This window comes from Plasmodium malariae (genome assembly GCF_900090045.1).
Source record: "Plasmodium malariae genome assembly, chromosome: 3".
NCBI classification, from domain to species: Eukaryota; Apicomplexa; class Aconoidasida; order Haemosporida; family Plasmodiidae; genus Plasmodium; species Plasmodium malariae.
In genome coordinates, this window is record NC_041777.1 from 873,736 (window position 1) to 892,385 (window position 18,650).

The 18,650-nt window shown below is 30.0% G+C and overlaps 3 protein-coding genes across 3 annotated transcripts; all 3 read left to right on the forward strand.

The window, feature by feature from the left end:
* Positions 1-89: 89 nt before the first annotated feature.
* Positions 90-1,528, forward strand: PmUG01_03027300 (conserved Plasmodium protein, unknown function; the record flags this gene model as incomplete). Its single annotated transcript, XM_029008906.1, has 4 exons — positions 90-155; positions 350-419; positions 661-998; positions 1,319-1,528. The coding sequence occupies 4 exons, from the start codon at positions 90-92 to the stop codon at positions 1,526-1,528; spliced, it is 684 nt and encodes a 227-aa protein (XP_028859487.1).
* Positions 1,529-4,323: 2,795 nt separating this feature from the next.
* PmUG01_03027400 (conserved Plasmodium protein, unknown function) lies at positions 4,324-14,175 on the forward strand (the record flags this gene model as incomplete). Its single annotated transcript, XM_029008908.1, has 2 exons — positions 4,324-7,785; positions 7,999-14,175. The coding sequence occupies 2 exons, from the start codon at positions 4,324-4,326 to the stop codon at positions 14,173-14,175; spliced, it is 9,639 nt and encodes a 3,212-aa protein (XP_028859488.1).
* A 2,675-nt stretch (positions 14,176-16,850) lies between these two features.
* On the forward strand, positions 16,851-17,561 carry PmUG01_03027500 (conserved Plasmodium protein, unknown function; the record flags this gene model as incomplete). Its single annotated transcript, XM_029008909.1, has 1 exon — positions 16,851-17,561. One exon carries the CDS (start codon positions 16,851-16,853, stop codon positions 17,559-17,561), a length of 711 nt encoding a protein of 236 aa, XP_028859489.1.
* Between the last annotated feature and the right edge of the window lie 1,089 nt (positions 17,562-18,650).

Sequence of the window (18,650 nt, forward strand, 5' to 3'; positions counted from 1 at the left end):
TGCACGTATCAACCCTGCGAATATTTAAGTTTTAACTAAAGAAAACAGCCGTTAAGTGCCAATTTTCGAAACATTAATTTTACCTGACCATGTTCATGTCGGAAGACCTTGATCCAGAGGACTTGAAAAAAGAAGCTAATACCAAATGGGCAAATGTAAGGAAAGTCTATCCACGCTTCATTTGAATTGTTTGAATTGTTACATAATTTTTGTGAGCATATAGCTATGCGACTGTGGTGAAGATATTTTATATGTATGAGTATAAGTATTGGCCTATGGGGTATATGTATGTGTTACAAATTTAAGGCTCAATTTTTTTTTTTTTTTTTTCATATACTGCATTTTTAAGGGCGAAATCGAAGACGCTAATGCAATATGGCGGCAGGCATTGAAGGAATGTATTAAATACTCAATGAGAGGTTAAATAAATAAATAAATAAATATATATATATATATATATATATATATATATATATATATAAGCTGTGCAATTGCACACAAGAGTAGTACTTGTTGATAAGTGTGGTACATATCGCCAGCTCGTGCTTCCTGCTAATGCACGTATGTGATTAGCCTTCTTCATCTTTATTTTTATCTTTATGTTCTTTTTCATTTACGCTATCTCTTTTTACGTCTTCCTTTTCTTCGTCTCCGTGCTAGGTTACCCAACGAAGAAGAACCGTGATATGCAGCTGAGCCTTCGCCTTAACTTGTCTTTGTACCACTACAAGAAGAAGGAGTACTCAGACTGCATCAACCAGTGTAATATAATTGTAGAAAACTTAATAAACCTAGAGGACATACTAAGTTACTATGAGAACGAGAGCAGCTGTCAGGAGTGCAACGAGGAAGAGCAAACCGAGGGGAAAACAAAAGGCGTTGCAATGGATGAGGAAACTAGCAGGGCAACGGATGAGTGCTGTAGTAGGTATATTATTAAGAAAGATACCCTCATAAAAATATTTCTTAGAAGAGCAAGCGCTTTTTTGCATGTACAAGTAAGGCAAATATTTAGCGAACTTTTGTGAGGACGTGTGTACGCATGTTGTCACACGTCAAATTTGCTAATCTTTTTCGCAGTTTAGTATATATATATTTTTTTATATGTATGTGCACTTGTTCACTATGCTTAATATTCTGATTCTTTTTATGTTTTTTAATTTTATATATGCATTTATGCCTGTTTATTTATATTTGCATTTTTTCAATTTAATTTAATTTAATTTAATTTAATTTTTTTTTTTTTTTTTTTTTCCTACCGTCATTTCACATTTTACATTTTACGTTTCTCCCTGTCCCCCCTCCATTTATTACTTAGGATTACGATAAGTGCAGGGAAAACATTACACTGATTAGAAGAGTAGACAAACAAAATGAAGAAGCCATAAACTTAGAAAAGAAAATGTGCATAGACTTGTCCATATATGAACAAAAGCAGAGGGAGCTTTACAGAAAAATGTGTAGCATGGGTTTACCTCCTGGAAAGGACAATGTGAAAGGAAGTATTCAAAAGGAGCATAAAATGTAACAGTCGAAGGGGGCCCCAAAGCGAAGAAACACGGAGATGCAGGGACAGCACAGGGGTGTTCATCAGTTCGGCTGCTCATTTGCTCATTTGATCATTAGCTCATTTGATCATTAGCTCATTTGATCATTTGCTCATTTGCGCATTTGCTCATTTGATCATTTGCTCATTTGATCATTTGCTCTTTTGCCATTTTTTAACTTTAAGATTTTTCTTTTTCAATATTGTTCTTTTTTTTTTTTTTTTTTTTTTTTTTTTTTAATCAGCTATTTCGTCCTTTTGTTTCTCCTTTTTCATTTCGTTCATAAAAACGATGTTGTATTATTATGTGCACATGTTATGGTTGTGCCAAAAATAAAACGTCAATATAATTTTATATTAATTTCTGTAATAAGTTGCATGAACAAACGTTCCTTACTCGGTAATACATAAATAATGAGTATAACTTTAATGAAGCTTTCTCGTATTTGCGTAAAATTAAGAGTGAAAGTAAAAGAATTTATAAAATACAGCCAAGTAGCTGCCTTTATGTACAGACATTATGGTATTCGTAACAGTGAACTGACTTCCCCGATTTTGAAAAATGAATGTATGACAATTGGGAAGAAGAGAAAATATATATGTTTTATTATACGCAATGATAATGTAATATTATATGTATATACAGAAGAAATGGAACAAAAAAATAAAAAAAAAAAAAAAATGCGCAGAAATAAATTTCATTAAAAATGACTTAATAAAAAGCAGTTTCGTCATAAAAAATAAATCCTTAAACTGGTTCGTGTTCATTTGTACTAAAACATATTTATACAATGTGGCATAAGAAGGACGGAATGGATGCTTCTCTCCTTGGTTGCTGGGGGAAAGGAGTGTAAGAAATGAGAGCAGTGTTAGCAGCATGGAACATATATTCAACTTTGTAGCATTCGTAATGTGAAATCCATATTGACAAAGATGAGCTCTCCTGAATGTATATCGCACCTCTTTTTATAAAAAAAGTCTCCAACAGATGTTGGTACCTTTCCCAACAAAAGTGCCTGAACGGGTCATATTAACAATGTTAAAAGGAATGATGTTATTTAAATTTTTTTTTTTTTTTTTTTTTTCTGCTAGTTCTCATGAAAAAAACATGTTCAAGTTGAATTATAAAAATAAGGAAGAAATATTTAAGGAATGCTGTTTAAAAGGATAAGAAAAAATGTGTGTACTTGTTCAACAAAATAAATATACACTACGAAATGAAATTGTGTGAACTTAAATACTAACATCGCGTTGCTTTTAAAAATGGTAACTCTTCAAAATTAGGAAAAAACAAAAATGTATATTTTCAAGTTCATACATATATATATATAATATATATATATATATGTATATGTATGTGCACTTTGGCTTCAACTTTTTATATATACGTTAATTCAACAAAATTAAAAAAAAAAAAAAAAAAAATACGTGAAAAGAAAAAGTTATAAACAGCTGGAGGGGAAAAAAAAATTACGGAAATGCTATTTTGTTTTACTTTTGCATTTGCTTTTGCGTTTGATTTTGCGTTTGCTTTTGCGTTTGATTTTGCGTTTGCTTTTGCTTTGTTTTGCGTTTGATTTTGCTTTTGCGTTTGCTTTTGCGTTTGCTTTTGCGTTTGCTTTTGCGTTTGCTTTTGCGTTTGCTTTTGCGTTTGATTTTGCGTTTGATTTTGCGTTTGCTTTTGCTTTTACATTTGCCTTTACATTTGCTTTTTCTTTTGCTTTTTCTTTTTTCTTTTTTTTTTGTTTTTGGCCGTTCATCCATACTTTGTAAGAACAGCTGTCAGTATTATCAAAGCGCCCTCCTTAATTCTGTAAAAGAAAAAAAATAGTGCCGGTGATCTCATTCCTGTTATCATTTCATTCCGTTCTTACCTTTTTTTTTTTTTTTTCCTTTTTTCTCCCATTTATGCAGTATGCTTATTTGGAATGTTTGTGTTTCATGTAAGCATGCACGTTTAAATGAATATGTGTATATGTATATCTACTCATACGCATATGTATGTACATGTTTACGCGCAAGTATGATGTAGAATTTGGCGAGCACCATTTAGTCCATTTCTTTCACCCCAAAGGAGCAAAAGTGATATTATGATAACTTCCATTAAAACATATATATTATTTTTCTTGTTTTTGTTTTTTTTTTTTTTTTTTTTTTGTTACCATAATAAATTGAATTATATTAGCTATTCCTGAAACATATGCTTTCTTGTTTTATTGCTTTTGCTTGTTCTTATGTTTAGCGTGTGAATTTGTAAATGTACATGTACATAATTTTTGCCTATTTGCATACATAATATAAATATACACGTCAAACGGGTACTTCGTTCCTCCGTATGCAAAGGGAAAGAAGAAAAAAAAAAAAAATAATAGCAAAAGAAACAGAACAAAACAAAATAAAGCAGAACTGAGTAAAGCCAAATAAATCAAAACGTAAGAAAGCAAAATTGAACAAAGCAAAATTGAACAAAGCAAAATTGAACAAAGCAAAATTGAACAAAGAAAAATTGAACAAAGCAAAATTGAACAAAGCAAAACTGAACAAAGAAAAATTGAACAAAGCAAAATTGAACAAAGCAAAATTGAACAAAGCAAAATTGAATAACAAAAATAAAAATGACCTCTTTCCAGGAGATCTAATAACGTCTTAAAAATTATTTAATGCTATTGAAGGGAAGATCGTCCCAAAAGCAAGGAGAAAAAGTTTTGAAGCTGAAATAAAAATAAAAGAAAACAGACCAATATATATTAGTACAACGCATAATTAGCACAGAGCATATGGTACAGCAGCGTCCAGTAAAAATGGAGAGAACAGATGAAACTCTTAACGAGAACAATCTTCTAAACAGTAGGATCAGCGAACATCCTTGCTCTAGCCATATCAGTAGCAATATTAATAAAGTTGGCATGAGGGTAAACAGTAAAGAGAGGGGCAAAAAGAGGGGAAAGGAAAATGAAAAGGAAAATGGCAAAGAAACTTCGTTTAAAAGTAACACAAATGAGGAATTATCGGAAAAGAGGAAAGAAGGTTATTTTATTTCAGAACGAGAATCAAATATAAATGATGAACATGGGGAGGTGACAAATGCAAGCAGTTTTTTTTCTCATGCACAGAGTGCAAATATTTTATTAAACCAAAATGATTCGAAAAAAATTACAGTGTTGAACTCATCAATAGGGAGAGATAAAATTAATGCATTATTGCTAAGTGAAATGAAGAAAAATTGGAAAAATTCGTCATCCTGTTGTGATAAAAATGTGCAAAATTATGAGCAGAACAGGCAAAATGTGCAAAATTATGAGCAGGACAGGCAAAATGTGCAAAATTATGAGCAGGACAGGCAAAATGTGCAAAATTATGAGCAGGACAGGCAAAATGTGCAAAATTATGAGCAGGACAGGCAAAATGTGCAAAATTATGAGCAGGACAGGCAAAATGTGCAAAATTCTGAAGAAGACAGTGCAAATTTGCAACCTTCTCATCATGAAAAGACGAAAAAGGTTCAAAGAAAGGAGGTCCAGAAAGAAGGAAAAGTTCCTTCTTTCTATGAAAGCCGAAATGGCGATATTAGCGAAGAAGAACGAAACGAGAAGATTGATGATAATATTATGGAGTATATAAAAAATAAAACTTTAAATGAACGTGAAAAAAACTTCGTTTACAGGAAAGTTGACGAGATATTAAACCTGGAGAGTACAAATGAGGATGATTGGATAATGAACGAAACTTTTGAAAATCAAAATATAAATATAGGTAAAAATATAAATATAGATAAAAATATAAATGTAAGTAAAAATATAAATGTAAGTAAAAATATAAATGTAAGTAAAAATATACATATAAATAAAAATATAAATATAGGTAAAAATATAAATATAGGTAAAAATATAAATAAAAGTAGTTATGCGATGACGGACCACGGTGCAGCGCATCAGAGTGAGAAGGTGCAGGGGAAGCGTGAGCAGGGAGTGTGTGAAGATAGTTCTCTTGACGGAGCATCTCGGTTGACGTACACTCTAGATGAAAGCATCTTCAATTTGGACGAAGGGAAGCTTCATGCTGTTCTTCGAAAAAACAAGTATGAACTAACCAAAGTAAACATGCGTATGAGTAGCATAATATACAAGTACCTTTATATGCACAAAAAAAAAAAGAGCATGCTGATGATGATGAAGAAGAGGAAGTGGAAGAGGAAGAAGGGTAGTAGTCCGTGTAATGCATTACAAGAAGGAAGAAATTATTTAGAGGATGGTGAAGCATTACATGAAAAGGACTTAAAACATGCGAAGGGGCCAGCTGAGGATGGTATTGTGTTGGATGTGCAGAAATGCTCTTATGGATATGATAAGGGGGAGAAGTGGTACGATAAAGTGGAACAGCAGCATGATGATGGAGGGAACACTTATGATAAAGCACTGGAACAGCAGTATGCTTATGGACAATTCAGTTACAGTTACGATAGGGCGTCAAACAGTACCCTGTCGAAAGATATAAATTTTTTGTATATAGAATATTTTATACATAAAAAAAAAATAGTTAAACTGAGAAATATTTATAAATATATATATGATAAGAAGCATTTGTTTTACTTGAAAAAGTTTGGTTATAAGAATGTGTATCTCCTGAGTGCGGAGTGCACCCTACCCGAGGTGAGTTATACCGATGGTGGTGCTGATAGGGGTACTACGAACGAGAATGGTAGAAGTGGTACTATCCACGTTCAGCGCTACTCCTACAACAGCAACTTCCTCTGCCTGCAGAACATGGAGGACGAAATAGCGATATATAGTATGAAGCGGTTAAACATAAATTCGTTAATATTTTTTAAAAATAGAGAAAACAACAAAATAAATGAAGATCAGATAAAGACATATTTGGACGAGTTAGTAATAACTGAAAAGAATGAGGAGCATAGTTGTGTAAAACTTAATTTTAATTATAAGTCTACTGCATGTTGTATTCTTAAAAATGAGAAAATAAAAAATATACAAAATGTTGATATAAATAATATGAACAAATTATGTATATGTACAGGATCATCAATATATATATATGAAATATTTTTAAAAGAGTTAGATGTAAGGTATAAGTACTTATATAGCTATCATGAGAAGAGCGATCTGTTAGGAAAAGAAAATAAAATATGGTATTCTTATCTGTCAAATGAAAAGAAATTAATATATTTTACATTTTACAATATTATATACCTAAACAGTAATAGCCATATTTTTAACAGCCATATTTTTACCATTACGAAAGATATAAAATGTAAGTATAAAATTTTGAATATATCTATTTATAAAAATTTGTTAGTAGTATCTTATTATAATAAGATTTCTATACTGTATAATGACAAGGTATACTTTGTTGTTGAATTTGACGATGAGGGGGATGTAATAAGTTATGAGGGAAAGGGAAAAGAAGTAATAGTACCTGAACAGCAAGGAGAATGGAAAAGGCATAAAAATAAAATGATAAATAAACAAAAGAATGAAATGTCCGTAGAGGAAGAAAATTGTTATTTTGGAGGGGAGGTCGATAACTCATGTGACAGATTAAATGAACAACAGGTTCATTATATACCTTTTCTATGTGTACTGGAAGGGAATAATCTCTTCTGTGTAGGGTATGGCAAGAAGCTAACTATTATTGAATACACTTCTAAAATTTTGATTAAGAAAAAGTTTACCTTGAGTTATTCTTTGTATTATTTAAAAAGTTGTCATAATAATATTCTTATCCTTTATGATAAATATAAATTATATATATGTCAAATCATGTACATAAAGAAAGAACATCGTTTGTTTTTCCTATTCGAAAAGACAATAACAGATATAAACAGTTCTTTAATTTTTGAAAATTCCACTATCTTTGAATCCTTTAGTGAAGCAATTAAGGTAAATATGAGGAGCATTAAAATTAACAGGAGCGATCATATAGCTAGGTACATCTTCCAATTTTTTAACAAGAGCGATAAAGACGTGGTTAACGTGCGCGGTGGGGGTAGAGGTAGCGGTAGCAGTAGTGGTGTTCCCAGTGGAAACGGCGAGCATGATAATAGCGGCTTGAATTGTAAAGGGGATACTATCCATTTCTACATAAACTTAGTGTATATATACATTCTGAACAAAGGAAAGGTCGACATAGTTGTTATAAATTCGTGGATATACCTGATATATCTTTTTTTCTATTACAAGAGATATAACATACTCCTTATTCTGATGCTGTATATTTACAACGTAAGGAATAAAAGAAGTCAGAGTGAAATGTCCAAATCTTTTGGGGGGTGGGGGTACAGCTGCTCAAAGTGAGACGACGCATAGTTCCCCCGCGCTAGCTTAAAAGGGAAAAAAAATTTCCTTTAATTTTTGAGAGGAAAATTATTTTTGTTTTAAATTTACAAATTTTTTTTTTTTTTTTTTTTTTTTTTCTCGTTCGTGCTTCTTCATCAGGGAAACATGTGCGTGCTGACAGACTTCTCTTTGGACGAGGATGAAAGGAAGAACAAGATAAAATCTCTTTTTTTTTTTTTTTTTGAAATGAAAATAAAAGATATAATAGAAAATTATAATAAGTGCGAAAATAATGACATAAGTAATATATTTGATGTAAGGGATGAAAATAAAATTAGCACAAAGGAAGATATGAGTGTACAAAATAGCACGAACGACCTTCAAACTCCACATGTGATTATGTCTAATAGTGTACCTTATGGTAAGGAAAAACTGCATCCATCGTCTATATCGATTGAATCGTCATCATCTATCAAGGATAATGCGTCGTTATCAGAATATGCATCTTCCTTTTTGTACATTCCTTCAACTGTGTCCTCTGATCAGAGTGAGTTTCTGGGTATAAGCAAATGTTCTTCTGCAGCTGCTTCGGTTGGGGGTAGTACCGACGATAATGAGGCAGACTCGAATATATCTGGTATAGAAGCGGTTGGTATAGGAGCGGTTGGTATAGAAGCGGTTGGTATAGAAGCGGTTGGTATAGAAGCGGTTGGTATAGGAGCGGTTGGTATAGAAGCGGTTGATATAGGAGCGGTTGATATAAAAGCGGTTGATATAGAAGAGGATGGTAAAGACACGCGTGGTGTAGACGGGAAAGGCAAATGGAGGAAGAAGCAAAGGAGGGGTAAGTGGAGGAACGAAGGGCCGAGATATCCCGCGCTAAGCTCTAGAAGCATAAGGAGCCTGCTCGAAGGGGAAAATATTTACATTAACGATAAAGTAGTGAGAAAGGAGTGCGTGGAGGAATTGCTAAAATTATGTACACTAGGACTTGAGCTAAGCATTAAGTTTAACATAAATCTGTATGAATACATTTTTAAATTGTTCAAGCTGTACAATATAGAAAATATATATTTTTATTTAAGTGAGTATTATATCATTAATAAAAAAATTTGTCTTACACATTACTCATTGATACATAACCTGGTTGAGTATTTCAAAAGATTCTACACTATGTTTTCTCTTTATGATGACACATATTATGATTTGTTCCTTTTTTTTTGTAATTTCATAAATAAAAAGAAGGAAAAACAAAAACGAAACGATCATTATACATATGCTTTGAATTCATATAAAGAGATGGATTTAAATAAATTAATTTTTTCCCATCAGATGATACTGGTTAGTAAAAACTATAGAGAAAGGAAAAGATATTTTACATCTAGCTATAATTTCGATATATATTTTTGTTATAACTATTTGAATATTTATAAAGGCATGAGAAGGATAAGAAAGATTTACTCTTTTTTATGTATTATTAGCAAATTTTGTAAATTATTTGAAAACATCGTTTTAGAAAAGAAAATTGAACATATCATTTCTTTATTGCCGATTCATATATGTTCTTTGTTATATAACAAACACAATGAAGATAAAATTACAACAGCTGAGTTTTTTATTTCATATATAATAAGGAAGAAAAATATTTTTTTCTTTAATTTTTGTAAATATAATAATTTAAAAAATGATTCATTTCCAATATACATACCCCCATATATTCTTAAAAATTTTTATCAAGTGCATTTCTTTTTTGATTATTTATTCTCAGTTCTATTTAAGAGTCCGTTTTCTATACATATGAATAGGTATGATATAACAAAGGAACAAATAATAAATCTAAAGTATAATTACGATAATGTGCATACGGTATGTTATGCACTGAACGATTTGTCCAATTATGATAAGGTTTTTTATATATACCCTCATTTCTCTTTTGTAAAAAAAAAGGATTGCACGTTGAACAAGAGTATCATATCACTTATAAGTTATCTGTGTAATAGACATTATAGGAAATGCTTGAGTTCTTTAGAGGGTGGAAGAACGTTCTTAAGCATTTTTCTACAGAATGGAATTGGGGAAGCGGCTGATACTAGAGTGGCCTCTAAAGGGGGAAAAGAAAAACAATCCAGTGGTGGAGAGGCATATGGTAAAAATGGGACAGAGGGGTATAAAAAAGAGTATCGTGGGGAGTTTTGTGTTGAACGGGAGAAGTATTGCCTAGAACAGGAGCAGCCTTCCCGTCAGTGTAATGATTCCCAAGACGAACAAATCAATTTGAACGATTTTGCAAATTTGGACAAGAACGGACTATTTTTACTCCTTCAGATCTCTCTATATGATACCTTTTACTTAATAAACAATGTATTTCTTCACTATAACATGGAACACAATATAGATATTGTAAATGTATTGGTAGAGAACATGTGCGAATTTTACCTACATCTAGTTGTAATATTAGTGAAGTACATGAAATATTTAAAATGTATTTTAAAAAAAAATTTAGAAAAAGAAATATATGCAAAGATATACAAAGATATAGTATACGGTGTTGTTACTTATTTGGACTATAGAAGCATAAGCGAACTAGCACATGACGTCTCTGTTTTTGTCAACTCGGAAATGGGCACTATTGAGAGTAGCGATAATAACAATAATATTAGTATTAATGTTATTAGTAGTAATGCTATTGGTAGTAATGTTATTAGTAGTAATGCTATTGGTAGTAATGCTATTGGTAGTAATGCTATTGGTAGTAATGCTATTGGTAGTAATGCTATTGGTAGTAATGGTATTAGCAGTAGTGCTATTAGTAGTAATATTAATATTAATAGTAACAAGCATAGTAATATTGGGGAAACAGTAAAATGGATTATACTGCAGCTCTTTTTTATTTATAAACACATTACGAAGGTTGTTAGTTACACAACACATATGTTAATACTATTTTTTATCTTTTCGAATAATGCCCTTTTTAGTTATTCCCTAAATATATTTTTTGTAAACTTTTTTTTTCGCCCGAATATTATTAAGGGGAAGGAAAAGAGGCACTTTGAAAAATACAAGAAGGTTTTGACTTGCAATGATTTACCATCTAGCCTCCGCGATTGGAGCACTATAAACGCGGCTAACGCGGCTAACACGGCTAACACGGCAAACACGGCTAACCCGGCAAACTCCGTGCACATTACTAACACCACCAACTACACTAACTATGAGGAGGCCTTTTTTCAATCATTTGGACTAAAAAGGAAGAATGTTATTTTAAAAAGGAGCATCATTAACTCAAATGCGGTAAGGGGTGGTGGTACAAACATGCTTCAGTCAAACATAATAAATTACATAGTTAAGAAAGTGTATCTCCTGGACGTAGATGAACTGTTGAGTGAGACTGACAGTGGGAAAGAAGAAGTGGGTGGAAATATATTCGAGGGGGAGAAATTAAGACAATCTAGGGAAGAAAAAGAAAAGGGAAAAGAAAAAGTTCGCAGTAGAAGCATATCTAGTTGTGAAAGCATCATCAAAAAAGAAGGACATACACAAGGTGGTAACAACAACTGCATATTTAAGAGCAACAAGCGGAGTATGCGACGCGCATGTGTAGTTAGCAGCACTGGAGGGAATCATGTGCTCAAGCGGAGGAGAAAGAGAAAAGGAAGCAGGAATGATTTCAGGGGAGGTAACACTAGCAGTAGCGGTATTAGCAGCGGTATTAGCAGCGGTAATAGTAGCAGTATTAGCAGCGGTATTAGCAGCGGTAATAGTAGCAGTATTAGCAGCGGTATTAGCAGCGGTAATAGTAGCAGTATTAGCAGCGGTATTAGCAGCGGTAATAGCAGTGGTAATAGCAGTGGTAATAGCAGTGATAATAACAGAGGTAAGAGGGGCCATAACCGTGTTGGTAAGGGTGGAAGCACGACGAAGCGGGACAGAGGAAATATATTTACAATTAAATACTTGCAGAAGAATTTGAGGTACATTTTACTATTATATGTTAAAAAGTTATTGCTCATTCATGACAAGGGTGAATATATGAAGGGAGATAAAAAAAAAAAAAAAATGCGCAGTCAGGATATACATAATTTATTAAAATACATTTTATATTTTAGCTGTAAAAAAAAAAAATATATGAACATTTATTTACTTATACTGGATCATTTCTGCTATTATAATATAATAATTGAATATTATAAAAAGAACGATAGGAATAGGAAAAATTTATATGAATATGTTTATTATAAAATATACTTTTTTTTTAAGGAAAAACGGGTAAAAAGAAGAATTTATGGATATCTTTTTTACACAAATCTGTTGCAACATATACACATTTTTAACGATTTATTTGTTCAGTACATTTTAAATAATTATTTTCATTTCCACGAAAAGACTACAGCATTCTTTGTACGAAAATTACGTAAGTTGAGGGAAGCAGTTAGACATCGAAATGAAGTAGAGGATAAAGAGTTACTTGAAGAAAAGAAGCACCTTCGTTGTAAAAACCTGGAATATTGTTGGAGGGGGGAAAAAGGAGGTGGTTCTTTTTTAAGTGAAAGTAATATGTCCTCTAATATTAAGTGGGAAGAATACAAAAAAATGAAAAATAAAATACTTATAACTGGTAAGTTTTTCATTAAAAATTTAATTCATTGCAATAATTTCCCTGAGGTAATAAAAAAGAGGATATATTTTTTGTTATTATATAAAGTGCACATGCCAAGAATTATAAAAAATTATGTTTTTAAAAAATTATTTAAAAACTACATTGAATTGTTATGTATCTATGATAAGGTGAAAGTATACAAATGTGTAAAACAAATAAACACGGTGAATTATCAGAGCATATATGAAAAGTATAATAATATAAATGTTATATTATATATTAACGAAAAACGTGGTAATTTTATAAAAATAATAGAATTATGCTTAAAAGAAATAAAAAATAATATTTGTAAAATTGGTACTACATTTAATAAGAAAAATAAATGGCTTTTCACAAAAAATATCTCGTATGATGATATATATTATATTAATTTTTCCACCAGAATTGATGTATATAATTTTTATGCTATGCCATTTAAAAAGGAGGTTAAAAAATTATTTATGTGTAAAAAAGAAAAATCATCTTTAAAAAATCATACACAGAAGAGGGACGCTTTTTTGATTCCGCTTCTCAAGGAAATAAACTGCAGCCCTGATCATAAATTTTTTAACGATTACTTTGTGGAAAAGCGAGGATATGCAATTAGTATGGATGAAAGGAAGTATTTACAGAGGAATACTTGTGTAACTCTGTGTGAGAATTCGGAGAGGCACAAAGAGCATATGGTGTACGTACCATCTGATCAACAGTGTAATAATAGAACAGTGCTAATAAAAGGCAAACTGTCTTCGCGCGCTTGCTACAGCCCCATAGTTGAAGAGAACAGTGATGAAGCAATGCAGAATGAAGAAGCAGTCAACCATTTTTTGAACAAAAAAAATAGCGACAAAAATAGCGGCAAAAATAGCGACAAAAATAGCGGCAAAAATAGCGGCAAAAAGAGTGGCAAAAATAGCGGCAAAAATAGCGGCAAAAAGAGTGGCAAAAATAGCGGCAAAAAGAGCGGCAAAAAGAGTGGCAAAAAGCGCGACAAACGTATCAACAATTGTAGCATGAACGATTTAGTTAACTCCCTTTGGATTTACTGCACGGAGGAATATAGTTCAATCTTTTTACACATATACATGCTTCGTTTTATTTTAAAACGGAACAAGTTGAAAAATGACAAGATTAATGAATATATAATTTTTTTTATCATTAATGAATGTTTGAAAAATTTTATAGAAATTTCTGAACAGATCAGCAAAAAAGAAGAAAGCAGTAGTTATAAAATGGCATTTTTCAGTTACTTATTTGAGCAAATTTTACTTTTTGTAATCAACATAAATTCATATAATCATACGCAAAGAATATGTAAAAAATTGTTATTTAAATATAAAAGGTATCATATAAAATTAATTAAATTGCCTTTAATTGAAATTTTAAAAAATATGACTGATTCATATACATTTTTTAATGATAGTTGTCAAATAGCGCAGAACAAAATAAAAGACCAAATGAAGACTTATACTTATGAAAAGAAAAAAGGATTAGTAATCAATTATAAGGTGAGTCATACGCATCGATTTAACGTTGAATTATGCACAATGAAAAGTGAAAAAGCGGGAGGACAAAAGGATGAACAGACTGCGTTTTACTCGAATAATATTATCTGCATTACCAAGTGTGAACATGATCACCACTTTGCCTGTACGCAGCAATGTTATTTGTGTAATAAATTTGAAAAAAAAAATAAATAATTAACTTTTAAAACAATCTTTTGACTATTCCGCGCGCCGTCCGCGAATCTGCATATTTGAAGCGTTGGCATATGTGGTGTGCCAATATGTGTACATCCGTATATGTACCTATGTGTGCATACATACATATATATATATATATATATATATATATATATATATACTTATGTATATATATTTATGTGTGCATGTATATTTTTACCTTATCAAATGTTCGCTACTACGTGTGCATTTCCCTTTTTTTGTGTTTGTTTTTTCAAACAAAGTTTTACTGCTGACTTGTTCAGGTATATAAGATTATAATTTTTTTTTTTTTTTTTTTTCGAATTAGTTGTATTTTTTTAAGAATAATACTAACTATTTTTATGAATTATTTTATGTCTTATGAAAAATGAATGCACATTTCAAACTTTTAGCTTCATTTCTTTTTTTTTTTTTTTTTTCTTTTTTTTGTTGTAAAATTGTACTTACTATTATGTAGTAAGAAAAAGTAGATAATATATAAAGATGAATAAAAAACATATATGAGAAACAAGGCTACTTATTTTTTTGGTATGTCATCATACGGTAAATCATTCATTGTGAAATCTTTGTCATTACAATTTTTGAAAGGAGGATGTACCACATACATACACACTCTCCACACATTATGCATATACATACATGCATAAAAATATGCACATATATAAATATGCGTGAATATATATACTTGGACATTTATACCAACATAAGCAAACCTTTTTAGCTTGGTTTTCATATAAAGAGAAAAGTCTTCAAAAAATGTTAGTACACATCCAACCCACTTTTACTTTTGAAACGAGCCATATTGAAAAAATAATCTAAAGAAAAAAATATTGTTTTTTAAAATTGTGCTAATGTTCTATGAATGTTACAAGAAAAAAAAAAAAAAAAGTAAATAATTCAACTGAAAAATAATTAAAAAGTAAAATAATAAAATAGTAAAACAATAAGATAGTAAAATAGTAAAACAATAAGATAGTAAAATAGTAAAACAACAAGATAGTAAAATAGTAAAAGAATAAAATAGCAAAAAAATAAAATACAAATTAAAAATACAAAATAAAAATAAAAATACAAAATAAAAATAAAAATAAAAATAAAAAATACAAAATAAAAATACAAAATAAAAATACAAAATAAAAATACAAAATAAACCCAAAACACATAATTTCGGAAGAGATACACCTTTTATGATGTGCATCTACCCCTTGTTTCTTTCTTAAGCACATGTAAAAAAAATATGCTTATATGAATATATTTTTCTTTTTTCTTTTTTTATTGGAAAATTTTCTTTAAAAGTAAATTGTATTCATCCAAATAAGCATAAAAGCAAAAGAGGAGGAAAAGCTCATTTGTGTCATACACTTTTATGCAAAATAAATATTTATTAGCTTAAAACGTTTTATTTATTAAGCTATGATCCATTCCTTTTGGACGTTCCATAAGCGCTAGTATACTTTTACGCACCCAATTAAAATATACTACATAGTATTTTAAGCATATATGTTCATGCATAATATAACGCTTTTAAAATGGGAAAAAAATAAAAAAAAAAATAAATAAATAAAAATAAAAAATCTTTTCCGCCCCATGTAAGCATGTACATAAAAATATGCATACGTCATTGTGAGTTCACAAAATGTTTATTCAAATTTATATATGCGTGAGCTTTCTCAATAGAGACTTACGAATAACAAAATAAAGATGTTTTCATGAATCACCAAGAAAAATTTTTTTTTTTTTTTTTTTTTTTTTTTTTTTGTTTTTTACCATTTTTCTAACTTAAAAAAACATGCATCAAAGGCTTACAATTTCAGAAATTTCTCACTGAGCATTATAAACATTTTTAAAAAATAAGTAAAACAGATAAAAAAAGAAAAAACAAGCTTTACGATAAAGCAGTTGCCTTAATTTTATGATCTTTATTATATCTATAAAGGAAATTTGTAGTAAAAAAAAAAAAAAAAAAAGAGAAATAAAAACAAGGCATAAAAGGGAGAGATGAGTGTTTTATATATATATATATATATATTTATGTATATTTATATATATTTATATATGTGTGCTAATATATTTATACAACTCATTGATTATATACCGAATTTACGCGAACAGTGTTTGTTGTAGTTATACACAATGGCCAAGTACCGTATGCACTTCGCTATACACTGAAACTTATAATGGCATGCATTTTATGCGAATGCCTTTTTTTTTTTTTTTTCTCCCCCCTTTGCCGTTTTATGACCTACGTACAACGATATGTACATATATGTATGTATTTATATATATGTGTACATATGTATACATAATATATGTACATAATGTAAATGCATTTCTGTGCGCCCGAAGCGTGTAGAAGAGAGCCACTAATTAATTTTTATTTTTATTTCCACCTCTTCTCTTGCTTCTTAGATTTACAGGTTTGAACAAACTCAGCTGCTTCGTTATATACTGTTGAGTATTTCCGCATTCACAAAATTTACATGCCCATATACAGGAAATTCGAGTCGAATGTTGTAGCAAATTAAATGATAAATAAATAAATCAGTATATAAATAAATATATAAACAAATATATAAATAAATATATAAATAAATATAAAAATAAATAAATATATATATATACATATATATATGTATAAATCGTTATAAAAAATGGTTAAGTGTGTACTATTTTTAAGCGTCCTTGTGTTGTTGGAGGTAGTGATATGTAAGTCTAATATATCGAAATGCTTATTTTTTGACAAACGAAATTCAGATTTAAAACAAACGTTTTACGTACCTACGAGTGATGTTAACATGTACAAAGCTACAATTCAAAAGTTGTTGACAAAAGAAATTAGTTTACTTGATGAATCATTGGATGGTAATGAAAAAAGCAGCTTAAATAATAGTAACAATAATATTTCAAATTTTGAAGATATTAAACAAAAGGATGAAAAAAAAAAAAAAAATAAAGAATTTGAAGAGAAATTAAAATATATTGAAAAGTATAGAAATTATGCCAGGAATGTATTAAAAAATGTTGAATTCAAGTGTGAAAGTATTGATGATTATGAGTCCAAGATTAAATGTAATTTGTGTGTGTATACTGAAATTGTAAATAATAAGCACATAAGACAAGGACAAATAGTACAAATTTTTATGAATGAATGTATGTATGGTTTTTATTATTATGACAATATTAATCAATACACTTCAAATAATAAAGCCATCAAAAATATTAGTGACCATAACTCAGAGTCCAAGTTGGACGATATTTACTTTAGCATTACGAAAGATGTAGTTAATGGGAATACTGACCAAATCAATTTCTTTAAGCAACAGTCAAGCAAGTACCACCCAGTGTGTTACGTCACTGAGTGATGTGAGTGATTAAATTGTGTGTAATTATATGAATGTGTCATCAAAGTAGGTAACCGTTGTGCGTAAATTATGAACATGTCACCAAATTGCGAAAAAGTTGTGAGTAAATTATGAACATGTCATAATATTATGAGCATAGCATGGGCAAAGTTTTATATGCCATATCATACGTGAAAAAAAAAAAATAAAATAAAAAATAAGTCATCAAAGTGAACTGCAGTGGTGAAGAAAAGCATAATCCTTATGCAAAACTTGCATATGCTTTCTACAAATTTTTCATTTTTTTCAAAAACGTCTTAATGTTATTTTTTATGAAGAGGAAAAGCATATGCATGTACATATACATATACATATACATATACATATACATATACATATACATATACATATACATATACATATACATATACATATACATATATATACATATATATATGTATAATAAAAAAATATGAACAGGAAATAGTGTATTAAATAGTGAAACGCGTAATAGTATGTAGTGTGTCCAAGGTACATGTGTACACATGTATATATACATACTTATGTATATACATATATATATATATTTATCCATTTTTACATTCATATATCATTAAGACGTAGCTATTTTATACCCCATTCTTTGCTTTTCCTTTTCCTTTATTTTTTTTTCCTTTTTTTTTTTTAAACCCTTATTAATACGTAACCAAATACCACATATTGTTAATGTTTTACTACTTTATTTTTACATATAAATATGCATACATATATTCGTGCATACGTGTGTTCATTTCATCTCCACCCCTCCATTTTGTACGCTTAAAACTTATCACTTTTGCTCGTCTTGCAAATTTTAAAACATGAAATTTCGCATGCATGACTGCATAACTAAGAGATTTGAAGTGATTAGACGTGACTAAACCATGACTAGAAATGTCTAGCAGTGACTAGACGTGTAACTGAAAATTAAAATTTTTTTAACTGTTTAGAAGTGTCGTGTTCGTATCTAACACAATCAAGAAATGAGGCGACGAGCATCTCACATGCACATGTACATGTATTACGTATACGTGCGCATCATGTTTCCGTTTTATTAAAAAGGAGTTACAA